A 20,519-nucleotide genomic window follows, 5' to 3' on the forward strand; every position below is an offset into this window, starting at 1 on the left:
CACGCCTAATTCAGTTCCTCGAGCAGAAGTGGATCAGTCAAACATCTGTATTGAATCTTCTAATAGTTTCCGTGTATGCAGCCGGATCCCGTCGACATTCTGCCACGATATTTGGGCTCAGAGACGTCCAGCCATCATCAGGTGAGTACACAACTACTGAAGAGCACAAGTGCAGTCGCGGTATTTATGCCGAATCTCCTGCACCTGGGCTCTTCAGTAGTTGTGTACTCACCTGCTGATAGACGGGCGTCTCTGGGCCGTAATATCGAGGCAGAATGCCGACGGGATCCGGCTGCATACCCGGTAATTATAAGGAGAAGAAATACGCCGGGAAAATTTCAGAAGTCACATGTGTATTGAAGCCAAAGGTTGCGTTTCATTGGCAGGACACTTAGAAGGTGCAACAAGCCCACTAAAGAGACAGCTTACAGTACACTCGTTCGTCCTCTGTTAGAATATTGCTGCGCGGTGTGGGATCCTTACCAGGTGGGATTGACGGAGGACATCGAAAGGGTGCAAAAAAGGGCAGCTTGTTTTGTATTCTCACGTAATAGGGGAGAGAGTGTAGCAGATATGATACTCGAATTGGGATGGAAGTCATTACAACAAAGACGTTTTTCGTCGCGGCGAGATCTTTTTACGAAATTTCAGTCACCAAACTTTCTCTTCCGAATGCGAAAATATTTTGTTGAGCCCAACCTACATAGGTAGGAATGATCATCAAAATAAAATAAGAGAAATCAGAGCTCGAACAGAAAGGTTTAGGTGTTCGTTTTTCCCGCTCGCTGTTCGGGAGTGGAATAGTAGAGAGATAGTATGATTGTGGTTCGATGAACCCTCTGCCGAGCACTGAAATGTGAATTGCAGAGTAGTTATGTAGATGTAGAAGCGGCCGTAGACGGAAACGGTACGTTACCGAACACGGGTTCGTATTCAAAATATTGGGCACTCAGTCCCCACTACAAATGCCATATATAAGTTTGTAAGAGGAATTTCCGAACACCCTGTATACCATACGTAGGTGATTCTTTTTACTTTTTCTGGCCGCGACACTGTGGAAACTTCGGCCCTTGAAACGTCCGACGCCAGCTGACTGAAATCGGACTAGAGGCGAGCTGCGCCAGTGAGCAAAGGGAGGCGCGGCGTGTCGGGCGGAGCGCGGGCTGGCTGCTGCTGGTGCTGCTGCTGCTACCGACCTTCCTGCACGGCTTGGGGCTGATCTCGAAGCTGGCCTTGAACTGGCGGCGCTGCGCCGACGTGAGGATGGTGCGAGGCCTCTTGGGCCCGCGGCGGCCGTCCCGCGGCCGCGAGTTCTCGTCCAGCACGTCGTCCTCCACTGCTGGAACACCAGGCCCACGCGTCCAGGACACACGAAAAATAAGGGACTTCACTTCTCAGGTCATCAGTCCCCTAGAACTTACAACTACTTAAACCTACGAACCTAAGGACATCACACACATCCATGCCCAAGGCAGGATTCGAACCTGCGACCGTAGCGGTCGCGCGGTTTCAGACTGTAGCGCCTAGAACCGCGCGGCCACCCCGGCCGGAAAAGAGGATACCGCACCACCGTGCTCAACTATGCGCGCTACCCATTATACTGTTCTACCAGCTTTGGAAAGTGAAATGTTAGGATGTTTCTAAAATGTACTGATTAGCTCTCGTTTTTAGGTATTTTTATGTATTAATGTATCTTACAAGAAAAGTAAAAAAAAAGTACCTTAAAAGCGTATATTTTTGTAAAGAAAATAAATCTTTTGTTAGTTCTCAGTACAGTACACAATAAAATAATGTTCATATTATGATATCGATTGCACCTTACACACTACTGGCCATTAAAATTGCTACACCAAGAAGAAATGCAGATGATAAACGGGTATTCATTGAACAAATATATTATACTAGAACCGACATGTGATTACATTTTCACGCAATTTGAGTGCGTAGATCCTGAGAAATCAGTACCCAGAACAACCACCTCTGGCCTTAATAACGGCCTTGCTACGCCTGGGCCTTGAGTGAAACAGAGCTTGGATGGCGTGTACAGGTACAGCTGCCCATGCAGCTTCAACACGATACCACAGTTCATTGTGACGAGCCAGTTGCTCGGCCACCATTGATCAGACGTTTTCAATTTGTGAGAGATCTGGAGAATGTGCTGGCCAGGGCAGCAGTCGAACATTTTCTGTATCCAGAAAGGGCCATACAGGACCTGCAGCATACGGTCGTGCATTATCCTGCTCAAATGTAGGGTTTCGCAGGGATCGAATGAAGGGTAGAGCCACGGGTCGTAACACATCTGAAATGTAACGTCCACTGTTCAAAGTGGCGTCAATGCGAACAAGAGGTGACCGAGAAATGGTACCCCATACCATCACGCCGGGTGATACCCCAGTACTGCGATGACGATTACACGCCTCCAATGTGCGTTCACGGTGGTGTCCCCAAACACGGATGCGACCATGATGATGCTGTAAACAAAACCTAGATTCATCCAAAAAAATGATGTTTTGCCAATCGTGCACCCAGGTTCGTCGTTGAGTACACCATTGCAGGCACCCCTGTCTGTGATGCAGCATCAATGGTAACCGCAGCTACGATCTCCGAGCTGACAGTCTATGCTACTTCAAACATCATCGAAATGTTTCCTGCAGATGGTTGTTGTCTTGCAAATGTCCCCATCTGTTGACTCAAGGATCGAGACGTGCCTGCACGATCCGTTACCTCGACGCGGATAAGATGCCTGTCATCTCGACTGCTAGTGATACGAGGCCGTTGGGATCCAGAAAGGCGTTCCGTATTACCCTCCTGAACCCACCGATTCCATATTCTGCTAACAGTCATTGGATCTCGACCAACGCGAGCAGCAATGTCACGATACGGTAAACCGCCATCGCGATAGGCTACAATTCAAAGATATAGTAGCAACAGCAATTGAGATATTCATACCTCATAAATTGGTAAGAGATGGAACGGATCCCCCGTGGTACACAAAAAAGGTCCGAACGCTGTTGCAGAGGCAACGGAAAAAGCATGCGAAGTTCAGAAGAACGCGAAATCCTGAAGATGGGCTAAAATTTACAGACGCGCGAAATTTGGCACGTACTTCGATGCGAGATGCCTTTAATAGGTTCCACAACGAAACATTGTCTCGAAATTTGGTAGAAAATCCGAAGAAATTCTGGTCGTATGTAAAGTACACAAGCGGCAAGACGCAGTCAATACCTTCGCTGCGCAGTGCCGATGGTACTGTTATCGACGACTGCGCCGCTAAAGCGGAGTTATTGAACGCAGTTTTCCGAAATTCCTTCACCAGGGAAGACGAATGGAATATTCCAGAATTTGAAACACGAACATCTGCTAGCATGAGTTTCTTAGAAGTAGATACCTTAGGGGTTGCGAAGCAACTCAAATCGCTTGATACGGGCAAGTCTTCAGGTCCAGATTGTATACCGATTAGGTTCCTTTCAGATTACGCTGATACTATAGCTCCCTACTTAGCACTCATATACAACCGCTCGCTCACCGATAGATCTGTACCTACAGATTGGAAAATTGCGCAGGTCGCACCAGTGTTCAAGAAGGGTAGTAGGAGTAATCCATTTAACTACAGACCTATATCATTGACGTCGGTTTGCAGTAGGGTTTTGGAGCATATACTGTATTCAAACATTATGAATCACCTCGAAGGGAACGATCTATTGACACGTAATCAGCATGGCTTCAGAAAACATCGCTCTTGTGCAACGCAGCTAGCTCTTTATTCGCACGAAGTAATGGCCGCTATCGACAGGGGATCTCAAGTTGATTCCGTATTTCTAGATTTCCGGAAAGCTTTTGACACCGTTCCTCACAAGCGACTTCTAATCAAGCTGCGGAGCTATGGGGTATCGTCTCAGTTGTGCGACTGGATTCGTGATTTCCTGTCAGGAAGGTCGCAGTTCGTAGTAATAGACGGCAAATCATCGAGTAAAACTGAAGTGATATCAGGTGTTCCCCAGGGAAGCGTCCTGGGACCTCTACTGTTCCTGATCTATATAAATGACCTGGGTGACAATCTGAGCAGTTCTCTTAGACTGTTCGCAGATGATGCTGTAATTTACCGTCTAGTAAGGTCATCCGAAGACCAGTATCAGCTGCAAAGCGATTTAGAAAAGATTGCTGTATGGTGTGTCAGGTGGCAGTTGACGCTAAATAACGAAAAGTGTGAGATGATCCACATGAGTTCCAAAAGAAATCCGTTGGAATTCGATTACTCGATAAATAGTACAATTCTCAAGGCTGTCAATTCAACTAAGTACCTGGGTGTTAAAATTACAAACAACTTCAGTTGGAAGGACCACATAGATAATATTGTCGGGAAGGCGAGCCAAAGGTTGCGTTTCATTGGCAGGACACTTAGAAGATGCAACAAGTCCACTAAAGAGACAGCTTACACTACACTCGTTCGTCCTCTGTTAGAATATTGCTGCGCGGTGTGGGATCCTTACCAGGTGGGATTGACGGAGGACATCGAGAGGGTGCAAAGAAGGGCAGCTCGTTTTGTATTATCGCGTTATAGGGGAGAGAGTGTGGCAGATATGATACACGAGTTGGGATGGAAGTCATTACAGCATAGACGTTTTTCGTCGCGGCGAGACCTTTTTACGAAATTTCAGTCACCAACTTTCTCTTCCGAATGCGAAAATATTTTGTTGAGCCCAACCTACATAGGTAGGAATGATCATCAAAATAAAATAAGAGAAATCAGAGCTCGAACAGAAAGGTTTAGGTGTTCGTTTTTCCCGCTCGCTGTTCGGGAGTGGAATAGTAGAGAGATAGTATGATTGTGGTTCGATGAACCCTCTGCCAAGCACTTAAATGTGAATTGCAGAGTAGTCATGTAGATGTGTAGATGTTATCAAAGTCGGATACGTGATGGTACCCATTTCTCCTCCTTACACGAGGCATCACAACGTTTCGTCAGGCATCGCCGGTCAACTGCTGCTTGTGTATGAGAAATCGGTTGGAAACTTTCCTCATGTCAGCACGTTGTAGGTGTCGCCTCCGGCGCCAACCTTGTGTGAATGCCCTGAAAAGCTAATCATTTGCATATCACAGCATCTTCTTCCTGTCGGTTAAATTTCGCGACTGTAGCACGTCATCTTCGTGGTGTAGCAATTTGAATGGCCAGTAGTCTATTATTATATTTTTTAAATCCTGTATAACCTTATTAGGTCCATCTATAAGACAGGAGAGATACCGCTAGCCTTCCAGAAATGTATCATTGTTCCTATAACCAAAGAAGGCAGCAGTTACAAAAAGTGAACAGTACCGAACTCTAAGCCTAATATCACATGCATCAAAAATTGTCATAAAAATAGTTCTGAAGAGAACTGAAGAGAAGGTGGAGGATATGCTGAGTGAAGATCAATTTGGTTTCAGGAACGGATTGGGAACAAGATAGGCGATTCTGGCACTGAGTCTCGTTATCGAAAAGCAATTACAGAAAAACAAACCAACTTATATTTCCATTATAGACATGGAAAAGGCATTTGATAACGTTATCTGGCAAGAGATGTTCAGAGTGCTGAGGAAAAGTGGAATAAAGTACAAAGACACCCGTGTGATACTCAGTTTCTATAAGAATGAGCTGGCGGTGATTAGAAGCTGTCACCAGGAACAAGAAGCAAATATTAGAAAAGGGGTAAGACAAGGAAGTGCTCTCTCTGCTCTTATATTCAATGCTTACATCCAGGAAGCTATAGACCAAGATCGAGAAACTACTGAGGTGGGGATCAAAATTAATGGGCAGATCATATTGCTATAGTCACGGAGACGAAAGAAGATCTAGATGAAGTCCTCAGAGCAATGGAAAAAATTCTATGCAATCAGTATGGGATGAAAATAAACAAGCAAAAGACTAAAGTGATGGTATGCAGTACAGGAGCAGAATATGAACCTCTGAGAATGAGAATTGGAAAAGAGCAGCTGGAAGTGATAGAGGAATTTACTTGCCTGGGAAGCAAAATCACAAGGGATGGTAGAATCCGGAAAGAAATTGCGAGCAGAATACAAAAGGCCAAAATCGCATTTAATCGGAGAAAGAACTTACTCACCAGCAACAACACCAGTCTGAAAATAAGGAAACATAACATGAAAGGTTTCGTTTGGAGTGTGGCCCTATACAGATGTGAAACTTGGACAATTGGAAGAGAAGAGAGAAGACGGCTAGAGGCCCTGGAGATATGGTGCTATGGGAGGATGATAAAGATCAGTTGGGGAGACAAAGTAACAAATGAAGAGGTGCTTAGAAGAGTACACGAAACTAGATCTCTGTGGAGGCACATCCAGATAAGAAGAGATAAACTCGTAGGGCACATCCTGCAACACAACAACATCACTGGAACAATAGCAGAAGGAGCTATTTAGGGAAGGAGTCGGCGGGGGCGACCAAGGATATCATACATGCAACAGATCATGAATGACATTGGATGCAACACATACGTGGAAATGAAGAGGAAGGCATACAGAAGAGAGGAATGGGTCTCTGGTGTAAACCAATCTCAAGGTTGAACACTAAAAGAAAGAAGTATAACCTTGCAGCTTGGTTTGATGTAACTCAATTGTGTTACATCTTGAAATCATAAAATCTTCTCGGAAAAAAAACGCAAGTTCCATTTAAGAAGATCAGTGATTGATTTGCTATTAACTTCTGTTTATTTTTCACTCAGTCACTTTGCGTGGCGCAATCGTTACTGGATTCGGCCCGGAATGCCCATCAGAATGCCCGTGATACTGGTCGAAGGGGGGCATTTAGCGGATAAAAGTTCGGATGTTATCAAATTGACAACACATCAACGCAGTATCCTCGGCATCCTAATGCCCCATGCGGTACAGCCGAGTCGGAGGTGTTGCCCGATCACAGGCGTTACGCGTCGAGGCTGCACGCGGTGTACATCCGCTCTATTTAGCCGTGCCTCTTACGTGGCGAAATTAGAACCCAGCTCAAGATCCTTCAGCTGCTGTGTATTTTGAGGGCTCCTTGGTCTGACGACGGCAGAGCGGAGTGGAGAGCCAACTGGAGCTCATTTGCCGTGTTAGCAGGTCCGCTCCTGGGCTCTACGCCCTGCTACGTGGAACGGCGAGCACCATCACCAGGCTTCAATGGCGGCTGCTTGCCCACATATTCATCACTCAGTGAATGGACTTAGAACTTCGCGGTAGTGCAACTTAACCGTATTTGGACTTTGGTGAAACCAAAAGCAGAGCGCTAACAGTAAGAGTGTAACGTCAGTTTCACTGCCAGACGCAGAGGAGAGAGCGAATAGGGGGAAAGAGTGAATTGAAGGCTTCTATAAACGGTAAGACTTATCTGACGACGTGACTGGGGAATTAATGGAAGGGATAAGGGGTTCAGTATTAGGGTCAGAGGTTAACAGAGCTTTGGAAGAGTTTTACGATCTAATAGGGCATAAGGGATACGTACATTCCCTCGGAATTTCTAAGATCACTGGGACAAGAGCCAACCAAGTGACTATTTCAGTTGGTGTGGAGAATCTAAGAATGTGGAGACATTCCGTAAGACCTTCGGAAAAACATCCCGATCATAGCAAAGGCAGATAAGTGCGGGAACTGTAGCACAATTAGCTTATTGGCTCATACATCCAAGCTATTGACAAGAATAATTTACAGAAGAAAGGAAAATAAAAAGTATCTCTTATCAGACGACGAACAGTTTGGTTTCGGGAAGGTATGGGCATCAGAGAGGCAGTTCTAACGTAGCGACTGGCAATCGAGGCAAGAGTTAAGAAAAATCAGTACACGTTCAGTAGGTCTGTCGACCTGGAAAAAGCTTTCCGCAATGGTTCAAGATACTTCAAACTCGAACAGGATTAAGCTGTAGGGAAGGACGAATAATGTTCAATACGTGTAAGAACCAAGACGGGACAATAAGATGGGAAGACCAAGAACAAAGTTTTCAGATGAAAAAGAGTGTAAGACACGGGCACATTCTTCCGCCCCCTAGAGTTTGACCTAAACAAACATCGAACGAGCAATTCCAGAAAAAAAGAACGGTTGAAGAGTGGGATTAACATTCAGTGTGAAAGGATGTCAATGGTGAGATTCTCTGACGACGTTCCTATTATCAGTGAAAGTGAAGGAGACTTACAGTAGATGTTGAATGGAGTGAAGTGTCAAATAAATACAGGTTATGGATTAAGTACAAACCGGAGAAGTGTGAAAGTAATGGAGAGTTGCAGAAATGAGATTAGCGATAAAATTAACACCAAAACTGGTGACCACGAAGTAAACGATGTTAAGGAATTCTGCTACCTATCCAGCAAAATAATCAATGTCAGACGATGCTAGGAGAACATAAAAAGCAGAGTAGCACAGCAAAAGAGGACATTTTTGGCAAAGAGAAGTCTACTGGTATCAAACAGAGGCCTTAATTTGGGGAAAAAGTTTCTGAGAATGTATATTTAGAGCACAACATTGTATGGTATTTAATCATAAATGGTGGGAAAGCCGCAAAAGAAGAACATAAAAGCGTTTGAGGTGTGGTGCTATAGACAAGTGTTGAAAATTGTGTGGACTAGTAAGATAAGGAATAAGGAGGTCCTCGCATAACGGGCAAAGCAAGAAACACATGGAAAACACTGACAAGAACAAGAGACAGGATGATAGGAAATGTGTCAAGACATCAGGGAATAACTTCCATGGCACTAGAGGGAGCTGTAGAGGGTAAAAAGTGTATAGGAAGACAGAGCCTGGGATACAGCCAACCAGTAATTGAAGATGTAAGGTGCAAATGCTACCTTGGGATGAAGAGGGGTCTTTGTGACAGACTGCATCGAACCAGCCAGAAGAAAGAAAAGGTGATTACTACTGAAATACTGAGTCTAACATCGGTGATCTTCAGAAGAGAGTTAAGTACTGTATATGTTTTATTGAGTAACAAATTGAAAGCCGTCCATTAAATAGTCACCTTTCAAATAATTCATTTTACTCTAGTTCTGAGTCGTGAAGCTGTTGCAAAGAAGTTCTGTACCTAGCTTTTAGACTGCTAAGCATAATATAGTCTTTGGCCAGTAAAGTGAATATATGGCTGTAGGGAATACTTCGTAGGTATAGGGAGCTAGCAAATGGGCAACTTATGTGGGAGAGTCGGCTCGAAGCGCGCCAGGTTGCTTGCGACACAATGCACTTCTACTGCTGTTTCCGCCCACCTATGGAAGGTTTTCTGTATTCTGACCGTTGATGATCGTCGGAGTTGTATTATTGTCAACATATAAGACGGAAGGAAGGTTGATCAGTATTTAACGTCTCGTCTACAACGAGGTCATTAGAGACGGAGCAATGTTTCAAGAAAGGGGAAGGAAAACGGCCGTGCCCTATCGAAGGAACTGTCGCAGTGAAATCAGGGCAAACCTAAATCAAAGAGGCCAGAAGGGGATTTGAGCCGTCGTCCTCCCAGATGTGAGTCCAGTGTGCTGACCTAAGTGCAACGATGAGTACTGGCCAGAGGTCACTTTCCGGTGGCGAGTCTCATGTTGCAATCTACAAGTATTACGGTAAGATCGCGGAAAGTTCGTGTAAGTTTACGACGTGTACGTATACGTCATCCGTGTTGAAGCTCTTCCCTTTGAGGTACTTTTTTTAGCGGACCAACACTTGTAAGTCGCAGGGCGACATGTCAGGGCTGTAAGGCGGATTCTCAAACGGCTTCCACTTGAACAAGACCATTACACTTTGCGTGACTTCGGAGACGTGTGGATGCGCGTTATCGTAGAGCAGAATGACTTCTCTTGTTGGTACCCAGGCCGTTTGCTGTTAATAGTCTTGCGAAGTCTATGGAGTGTCTCACAAAACATTCACTGTTGATGGTTTCCCCGTGCTCGACGCCTCTGACGAGAGTCGAACCTCGGTCGTGTGTGTGTGTGTGTGGGGGGGGGGGGGGGGGGGGGGGGAGGTCGGGAAGCTTCACTTTGCCCGTCTAGGGTACAGCTTTGGTTGTCTTTTTGGAGAGGTGACGACACTACATTCGCGTCCCTAGATGAGAACTACGTTGTGCCAAAGCGGCAAACAGAAATTTCAGCCGGTTTAATTGTTAATTCGTTTCGTACCTTTTCATTTGAACACACTTTATATTTCACGTAAACCGTCGCCAGATAGCGTTAGTACGACGATTGCCCAGAAAATAGTGCACTGCATTTTTTTTTCTCAGCCGAAAATAATGCTACGGCTGCAAAATGTTGCGCACGCGTTTTCTGTAGTCTTTTGAGTGAGCGCGCCAAGTTTTCGTCACTTCCAACAGGTAGCGTACCTGTAAGACAGTTTCAAAGTGGCGTCTGTATCTGATGTACATCACAAGCAACGTGCCGTCACTGAATTTCTCACTGCAGAGAAAGAAACTGTTGGGAATATTCACAAACGCATGTGCAAAGTATATGGAACATCTGCTGTCGAAAGAGGTACAGATTCGCGGGGCACGGAGGGTGAGGTCATCAGAAGGCGGTTCGGCGGAGCTCCACAATTTGCAGCGGTCGGGGAGACCATCCACGGCTGTCATACCTGACATGTTGCAGCGAGCTGATGTTTGGGCCGTTAAAGGAGGACGATGAGGAGGTGATTCAGAGAGTGAAGCACTGGCTCCGCCACCGGGACAAGGATTGGTACCGACAGGGCACACACGCCCTTGTTTCGCGCTGGAGGAGGCCATAGAACGGGATGGAGATCACGTGGAAAAATAGGGTGTATTGATAAAACACCATTCTTTGGTGTGTGTAATTGTCATTATGTTCGATACAGAATTGTTGCAGAAAAAAATGTGGTGCGTTACTTTCTAGGGAAACCTCGTAATAATTATTGTTGGGTCAAAGTTTTTTTTATAAATAGGTCAGATTATTTCATGTACTCAGTTCATTCCAAAGAACAAGGAACGGAGGCTTTCAAAATGTAGTGAACTTTTACTCAGAACTGATGTAGCAACTTGTACGTGCTCAGTACAGCACATCAAATGCCGCCTCTGAGCAATAGCATCTAAAGAAGACCACTGAGAGTCGAACTTGGTAAGGACATTATCATTGTGTAAGGAATTAACGGCAAAACTAATTTTGTTGCAGAGATGAATGCCAGTTTTGTATAGAGATGATGTTGTTCAGAAATGGTGCTTACTGTTCGTGCTGGGACTGCGCTGGCGCGCGACTCACCCGAGGGGCTGGCCTGGTGCATGAGGAAGAGCTCCTTCTCGAAGTCGTGGCGGCAGTAGAGCTGGCCGGCGCGCACCACGAACTGCTCGCCCTTCTGCAGCGGCTGGCAGCAGGCGGCGCACGCGAAGCACGCCACGTGGAAGACGTGCGCCTGCGCGCGCATCACCAGCTCGTGCGGCAGCACCCGCTCGCCGCACCGCGAGCACTTGGCGCCGAACTTCCTGCCGACAGCCGCAGCCAGCCCTTCACTGGCCAGTTCCGCCCCGCTCTACGTGGCCACCTAGCTACAGCACAGCCACACACTCGCCCACAAACCGGACGTCTTCTAAACAAGTGGTGCACCACCTGCGCGTCTCGGACGTGCATAAGCTTACATTCAACGGTGACCTAATGAGAACTACCTAGAACGTTTTAGAAAACACTGAGGAGCAACGTGGACGCGTATAGCGTGCACAGTAAACTCTGGATGATACGTGAATCCAGCTGGGGATATCTAAAGACTGTCACGTTCACTGTACACATCCTACACTACTGGCCATTAGAATTGCTACACCACGAAGATGACGTGCTTTAGACGTGAAATTTAACCGACGCGAAGAATACGCATGGTGCAGGGAATGGCAATTGAATCTCAATGTAGACAAGTGTAATGTACTGCGAATACATAGAAAGAAAGATCCCTTATCATTTAACTACAATATAGCAGCTCAGCAATTGGACGCAGTTAATTCCATAAATTATCTGGGAGTAGGCATTAGGAGTGATTTAAAATGGAATGATCATATAAAGTTGATCGTCGGTAAAGCAGATCCCAGACTGAGATTCATTAGAGGAATTCTAAGGAAATGCAATCCGAAAACAAAGGAAGTAGGTTACAGTACACTTGTTCGCCCACTGCTTGAATACTGCTCAGCAGTGTGGGATCCGTACCAGATAGGGTTGATAGAAGAGATAGAGAAGATCCAACGGAGAGCAGCGCGCTTCGTTACAGGATCATTTAGTAACCGCGAAAGCGTTGCGGAGATGTTATATAAACTCCAGTGGAAGACTCTGCAGGAGAGACGCTCAGTAGCTCGGTACGGGCTTTTGTTGAAGTTTCGAGAACATACCTTCACTGATGAGTCAAGCAGTATATTGCTCCCTCCTACGTATATCTCGCGAAGACACCATGTGGATAAAATCAGAGAGATTAGAGGCCACACAGAGGCATACCGACAATCCTCCTTTCCACGAACAATACGACACTGGAATAGAAGGGAGAACCGATAGAGGTACTCAAGGTATCCTCCGCCACACACCGTCAGGTGGCTTGAGGAGTATGGGTGTAGATGTAGATGTAGAAGACGCTATGATATGCAAATGATCAGCTTTTCAGAGCATTCACACAAGGTTGACGACGGTGGCGACACCTACAACGTGTTGACATGAGGAAAGTTTCCGACCGATTTCTCATACACAAACAGCGGTTGACCGGCGTTGCCTAGTGAAACGTTGTTGTGATGCCGCGTGTAAGGAGGAGAAATGCGTACCATCACGTTTCCGACTTTGATAAAGGTCGGATTGCAGCCTATCGGGATTGCGGTTTATCGTATCGCGACATTGCTGCTCGCGTTGGTAGAGATGCGATGACTGTTAGCAGAATATGGAATCGGTGGGTTCAGGAGGGTAATACGGAACGCCAACGGCCTCATATCACTAGCACTCGAGATGACAGGCATCTTATCCGCATGGCTGTAACGGATCGTGCAGCCATGTCTCGATCCCTGAGTCAATAGATGGGAACGTTTGCAAGGCAACATCCATCAAACGAACAGTTCGACGAGGTTTGCAGCAGCATGGACTATCAGCTCTGTGACCGTGGCTGCGGTTACCTTTGACGCTGCATCACTGACATGAGCGCCTGCGATGGCGTAATCAACGATGAACCTGGTTGCACGAATGGAAAAACGCCATTTTTTCGGAGGAATCCAAGTTATGTTTACAGCATCATGATGGTCGCATCCTTGTTGGCGACATCGCGGTGAACACACATTCGAAGCGCGTATTCGTCATCGCCATACTGGCGTGATGATATGGAGTGCCACTGGTTACACGTTTCGGTCATCTCTTGTTCGCATTGACGGCACTTTGAACAGTGGACGTTACATTTCAGATGTGTTACAACACGTGGCTCTACCCTTCATTCGATCCCTGCGAAACCATACATTTCAGCAGGACAATGCACGACCGCATGTTGCAGGTCCTGTACGGGCCTTTCTGTATACAGAAAATGTTCGACTGCTGCCGTGGCCAGCACATTCTCCAGATCTCTCACCAATTGAAAACGTCTGGTCAATAGTGGGCGAGCAACTGGCACGTCTCAATACGCCAGTCACTACTCTTGATGAACTGTGGTATCGTTTTGAAGCTGCATGGGCAGCTGTACCTGTACACGCGATCCAAACTCTGTTTGAATCAATGTCCAGGCGGATCAAGGCCATTATTACGGCCAGAGGTGGTTGTTCTGGGTAATGATTTCTCAGGATCTATGCACCCAAACTGCGTGAAAATGCAATCACATGTCAGTTCTAGTATACTATATTTGCCCAATAAATACCCGTTTATCATCTGCATTTCTTCTTGGTGTAGCAATTTTAATGGCCAGTAGTGTATTTGATGAGAAGTATCCGGACACTCCTATGTAATGCATAATTGATCACTACATGTCATGAGAGTCAGATCCGTCAGTATAAAAACAAGTAATGAGTATTGTGTTTTCAGTGTATAAGCGGCATCAGCAGAATGGGTCGCTAAGGAGATATCACTGACTTCGAAGATCGACTAGTTGGCTAAATGGTTCAAATGGCTCTGAGCACTATGGGGCTTAACACCTATGGTCATCAGTCCCCTAGAACTTAGCTCTACTTGAACTTAACTAACCTAAGGACATCACACAACACTCAGTCATCACGAGGCAGAGAAAATCCCTGACCCCGCTTGGAATCGAACCCGGGAACCCGGGCGCGGGAAGCGAGAACGCTACCGCACGACCACGAGCTGCGGACAGATCGACTAGTCATTTGACGGCATCTGAGTAAAAAGTCGATCAGGGACATTCGAACCGCTCTGCAGCTACCCTCGTCGACTGTTGGTGGAGCGATTGTGAAGTGCAAACGCGAAGGAACGAGCGCAGTTAAACCGAAACCAGGCACACCTCATCTGCCGACGGACGAAGACCGTCGAACATTGCGGAGGTTGTTTGAAAAAAAAAAAAAAAAAAAAAAAAGGAAAAGCGTGATATCAGTGGAAGGAATCGCTTGTGTGTTCCAAAGCACCACCAGCAATCCAGCTAGCACAATGACTGCGCGTAGGGACATAAAAAAAGAATGGGGTACAGTGGTCGAGTAATTCCTCATAACTTCTGAATGGTTTGCGTTAGGACGTTCAAATACACGGTTCTCTGCGGGGCATGATGGGAATTAGTATGGTTAGGTTTGGTTTGGTTTAGCGACGAAGCCCACTTTCATTTGGATGGGTTCTTCAATAAGCAAAATTTGCGCATTTGGGGAAGTGAGAATCCGCATTTCGCGGTCGAGAACTCTCTTTACCCTCAACGGATGACTGTGTGGTATTCGTTGTCTAGTCATGGAATAATCGGTGCGCTATCCCCTCGTGCTGCGGTGACTACCGAACGGCACGTGAAGATTTTGGAAAATGATTTCATCTCCATTATCCAGAGTGGTTCCGATTTCGACAAGATGTGGTTCACCCAAGACTTAGCTCGACCAAATCGAAGCTGGGCGTCCTGGAGGACCACTCTGGCGACCGCATTTTGGGGTACACAGAGGCCCCTGACACGGGCCCTGATTGGCCGCCATATTCTCCGGATAACATACGCGACTCCTTTTTGTGAGCCTATATTTAATGCAAGGTGTAAAACAATAATCCAAAAACCATTGCTGAGCTGAAAACAGCCATTCAGGAGGTCATCGACAGCATAGATGTTCCGCCACTTTAGTGGGTCATGCAGAATTTCGCTATTCGTCAGCGCCACATCATCGCCAATAATGGCAGGCATATCTAACATGTCGTAACCTAAATTCGAATAGCTGTAATAACATTTGCGTGTTGAACAAAGTGTGTGCACGCCGTAGTCTGTAACTAATTTACGTTTTTTTTTTTCAATAACCGTCACCCTGTATTTCTGTAGTCAAGACCAAGCGACGCACGAGGTGGTGCAAAGAACGACGCCAGTGGACACAGTGGATGATTGCAAACGAGTTCTTTGGTGTCACGCTACGTCCTGTGGCAATGTGACGTGGGAAACATGACCCACCATTATGTGTGGTGCCAAACTGCCAACAGTGAGGTAAGGAGGAGGTGGTGTTACGGTACAGGGGGTGTTTTCCGCCGCTAGGGCGTGGGCCCCTTATTGCATCTAATTAAACGCTAAATGCGGGAGGATATAAGCACGTTATACAGCGATCTGTAATGCGTACACTAGGGAGACGATGAACGTCTCAGTGTGATAATGAACCTTGCCATAATGCAGCATTTGTGAGGCAATGGTTTACGTATAATAACATTACTGAGCTGGATTGGCTTGCCCACACTCCTGAGCGGAATCCAGCGGCACAGTTTTGCGATGAGAATATCGTCGTCTTCACTCCAGAGGCCAGAGTCCTCCATCTCTACCCTCTGTCGTTTCGGCTCCTGAGGAAGAATGGACTGCCGTTTCTCCACCGACATTATGTCACCTCATTCAAAGTATCCCCAGCAGCGATGATGATGATGGTTTGATTTGTGGGGCGCTCAACTGCGCCGTCACCTGCACCCGTACAAAGTCCCAATGTTGACACAGTCCAATTATTTTTTTCACAGTCCAATCTCGCCACTGCCACGATTGATGAAGATGATGATGAAATGATGAGTACAACACAGACACCCTGTCCCCGGGTAGAGGAAATTCAGAGTAGCACTCATAACCAACGGTTTCATTTATTTTTCCCCCTCAATTTTTCCTCTCTGTGGCTCCTTATAGCGCCTTAATGTCTCAACGCATGACGTATAATTCTATCCCATCTTCTAGTAAATGGTTTCCACATATTCTCTGAGGAATATCTTCTTTATTAAACGTATCAATTTTCAGAATTCTGTTGTAAGATCACATCTCAGACACCTCGATTCTATTCGTTTTCGGTTTTCTCTTAAACCGTGATTCACTTCAGTACAACACTGTTTTCTAAATCTACGTTCTCAGAAATTTGTTCCTCAAAATGGGTCCTCTGTTTCATACGTGTCGCAAAGCAGCTTAAATTACTTAATAAAAGCAAGGCTTCCGGTCCAGGTTTTATACTAGTCAGGTTCCTGTCAGAGTTTGCGGATACAATAGATCCATATTTAGCAATTATATACAACCTCTCGCTCACAGCAAGATCCGTACCTATAGACTGGAAAATTGCTCAAGTCACACCAATACCCAAAAAAGAAGTAGGAGTAATCCGTTGAATTACAGGCTCATGTCACTAACGTCGATCTGCAGTAGGGATTTGGAACATACATTGTATTCGAGCAGTATGAAGTTCGTCAAAGATAACGATTTATTGACACGTAGTCAACACGGGTTCAGAAAATATCGTTCTTACGAAACACAACTGGCTCTTATATTCACGAAGTAATGAGTGCTGTCGTCAGAGGATGTCAAATTGATTCCATATTTTTAGATTTCCAGAAGGCTTTCAACACCGTTCTTCATAAGCGTCTTCTACCCAAACTGCGTGCCAATGAAGTATCGCCTCAGCTGTGCGACTGGATTCGTGATTTTCTGTCAGGCAGGTCACACTTGGTAGTAATAGACGGAAAGTCACCGAGTAAAACAGAAATAATATCCGGCATTCCCCAAGGAAGTGTTATAGCCCCTCTATTGTTCCTGATCTTTATTAACGACATGGGAGACAATCTCAGTAGCCGTCTTAGATTGTTTGGAGATGACGCTGTCATTTACCGTCTTGTAAAGTCATCAGATGACCTAAATGAATTCCAAACTAATTTAGATAAGATATCTGTATGGTGCGAAAAGAGGCAATTGAGCCTGAATAAAGAAAAGTGTGAAGTTTGCACATGAGAACTAAAAAAAATCCTCTAAATTTCGATTACTCGATAAGTCACACAAATCTTAAGCCTGCAATTACAATTAAAAATACCCAAAATTGGAACGATCACATAGATAATATTGTGGGTAGATCCAACCAAAGCCTGCGATTCATTGGCAGAACACTTAGAAAGTGCAACAGGTCTACTAGAGAGACTGCTTAACCGCGCTTGTCCGCCCTATTCTGGAATACCGCTGTGCGGTGTGGGATCCGCATCAGGTGAGACTGACGGATGACATCGAAAAAATACAAAGAAGGGCAGCTCGTTTTTTATTATCGCGAGGTAGGGGAGATAGTGCCACAGACATGATACGTGAATTGGAGTGGCAATCATTGAAAGAAAGGCGTTTTTCGTTGCGACGGGATCTTCTCATGAAATTTCAATCACTAGTTTTCTCCTCCGCTTGCGAAGACATTCTGTTGGCACCCACCTGCATAGGGGGAAATGGTCATTACGATGAAAGAAGAAAAATCAGGGCTCGCAGAGAAAAATGTAAGCGCTCGTTTTTCCCGCGCGCCTTTCGAGAGTGGAACGGTAGAGAGACAGCTTGAAGGTGGTTCATTGAAACCTGTGCCAGGCACTTTATTGTGGAGAGCAGAGTAATCACGTGGACGTAGACTAGGCTTGTTTTAATCCTCTTTGCTTGTGCCTGTCTCTGCTTCTTATATCCTGCTTGCTTCGGCCGTCATGTACGGTTTTCCTTCCAAGGTAGCAGAGTTCCTTCGCTTCGTCTCCAGCTGAATGCTCCAGTTTTGATGTTAAGTATATCGCTAGTTTGATTTTTGCTACTCGCCATTATTTTCATCTTTCTTCAGTTCGCTGTCACTTCACAATTTGTGCTCATTGAGCAGTTCTTACTCAGTAGCGCTGAAGGCCGCACCAGTATCAAGCAGCGAACCCGAGAAAAAGTCACAAGTGGGTAAGATGGGATAGCGTACGCCGTTATAAAAAACACCAGTTTGGATGCGAACTGGGCCGTGCGTTGTCAGGCGAGACAGCTAAGTTCCTGTGTCGGTAGGAACTATAATTGTCCTCTGTCTGATTGGAGATGAAGCACTTCCGCTGGCCACCAAACTCCCCGGATATGAACATTATTGAGCATATCTGGACTGCCTTGCAACGGATTTATGGACAGGCCTGCAGGGTTGACGGTGTCAGTTCCCTCCAACACTACTTCGAGACCACGCCACGTCGTGTTGCGGCACTTCTGCGTGCTCTTGGGGGCCATAAACGACATTAGGCAGGTGTACCAGTTTCTTTGGCTCTTCAGTGTAGAAGCAAACATTCCGATAACAAGTGAAGATAGTATTCAATTGTTATTAGTATGTTTGGTTCTAAAAGTCCTGCATCGAATACTGATATTCATCACATTCTGTACACATTATTTAAGTGATTGTCAAATGTAACGTTGTGGGTTTAACCATTTTAACTCTTATCCGTGAAGATGGTCCCGCACTGAAACTGGTCGATATTTGGTTTAAACTAAAAGGCGTTGATGGCAAAACATGCATTTTATACAGTATTCTTATTATTTTTACAAGGGTGAGATTTTGGAAACTATATTTCAAGCTTGGTAAATATAAGGTTTTTAAAAATAATTTTTTTCGTAGTAAATTTTCTTTATATTTTGTAAGAGTAAAATGATGTTATGAAGTAAAATATGGCATGGTTTTAAAACACAGAAAAATTTGCTCTACTAGCCACAACAAAAGGTTATTTATTCGTCACAAGACTGGTTTCGGGCTTGTGCCCATCCGCAGTGCTTTATACATTCACGGTCATTTTTACGTTGCTGCATAGCACTGTTTTAATGCAAAGAAATTTATTTGGTTGTGACTAAACAGATACAAGGGGAACAGTTGTAAGTGACAAGGGCGCATTTGTCGAAAACATATCTGTACTTACATAAAGATGAAGTATCCTTATTATAGTTATGCTGTGGCGACAGTTTTTCCACTCAGTTGGACATTTGCTAAAAATGTCACCAGCGAATAGTTTTCCTCGTTTTCAAACACCGATCTTCAGCAAGATAAACATGTACATGAATGTATAAACACTTGTGGATGGGCACAAGCCCGAAACCTGTCGCGTGACGAGTGAATAATCTTTTATTGTGACTGATAGCGGAAATTTCTCTACATCCTGCGGAGCAACAGTCACGGAGTTGAGCAGCGTCGACTATGGATAAGATCCGCTTACTTTAAACGATGCCTTTTGCTAGTTTTACTGTTTTGCGGGCAGCCGGCTGTGTAGCGTGCACGGGCAGACTGGCCCCCTTACCTGTCATAGTCGTGCTTGCAGTAGAGGCTGCCGGCACGCAGGTAGCACGAGCCGGAGAGCAGCGCGCCGCAGTCGCAGCAGGCGAGGCAGTGCTCGTGCCACGATGCGCCCGACACGCGCATCACGAACCGGTCGTGGATCTCGCGGCCGCAGCCCTCGCACACCTCCGCCCCTGCCACAGCACAGCGCAGCGCGTCAGACATCGGCGCCCGCCCTCCCTCACTGGCGCCCGCACACCTGCCTGCCGGGCTCGTGGAGAGGGGTCAGCGCCGCCACCGACGACTATAGTCGCAGTCACGAACGATGGCGGTCGAGTTCGGGCTCGTTCTGCGAGTCTACGTCACGCTTTCTGCGGCGACCGACGAGCGTTCTGTTGTGTTCTCAGCTCTGGGCTTTGAGTGTCGCAGGCAGTGCGAGCATTAAACGCGATCGTAACGAGCTATATAGTGAATGAGATTTTCACTCTGCAGTGGAGTGTGCACTGATATGAAACTTCCTGGCAGATTAAAACTGTGTGCCGGACCGAGACTCGAATTCGGGACCTAGGCCTTTCGCGGGCAAGTGCTCTGCCATCTGAGTTACCCAAGCACGAATCACGCCCCGTCCTCACAGCCTTACTTCCGCCTGTACCTCGTCTCCTACTTCACAAACTTCACAGAAGCTCTCCTACGAAACTTGCAGAGCTAGCACTTTCTTACAGGAGTACTAGCTCTGCATGTTTCGCAGGAGAGCTTCTGTGAAGTTTGGAAAGTAGGAGACAAGGTATTGGCGGAAGTAAAGCTGTGAGGACGGGGCGTGATTCGTGCTTGGGTAACTCAGATGGTAGAGCATTTGCCCGCGAAAGGCCTAGGTCCCGAATTCGAGTCTCGGTCTGGCACACAGTTTAAGTCTGCCAGGAAGTTTCATATACTG

General features: G+C 46.0%; 1 protein-coding gene across 1 annotated transcript in view; it reads right to left on the reverse strand.

The window, feature by feature from the left end:
- LOC126267914 (LIM homeobox transcription factor 1-beta) overlaps nt 1-19,810 on the reverse strand; it is a 51,930-nt gene extending 32,120 nt beyond the window's left edge. Inside the window, exons 1-3 of the mRNA XM_049973223.1 lie at nt 19,608-19,810; nt 11,196-11,416; nt 1,197-1,339 (exon numbers count right to left, since the gene is read on the reverse strand). Of these exons, the coding sequence (XP_049829180.1) occupies nt 1,197-1,339; nt 11,196-11,416; nt 19,608-19,810 (567 nt within the window). The remainder of the gene's footprint in view (nt 1-1,196; nt 1,340-11,195; nt 11,417-19,607) is intronic.
- Between the last annotated feature and the right edge of the window lie 709 nt (nt 19,811-20,519).

The sequence above is a fragment of the Schistocerca gregaria genome, chromosome 4 (genome assembly GCF_023897955.1).
Source record: "Schistocerca gregaria isolate iqSchGreg1 chromosome 4, iqSchGreg1.2, whole genome shotgun sequence".
Classification (NCBI taxonomy): Eukaryota; Metazoa; Arthropoda; class Insecta; order Orthoptera; family Acrididae; genus Schistocerca; species Schistocerca gregaria.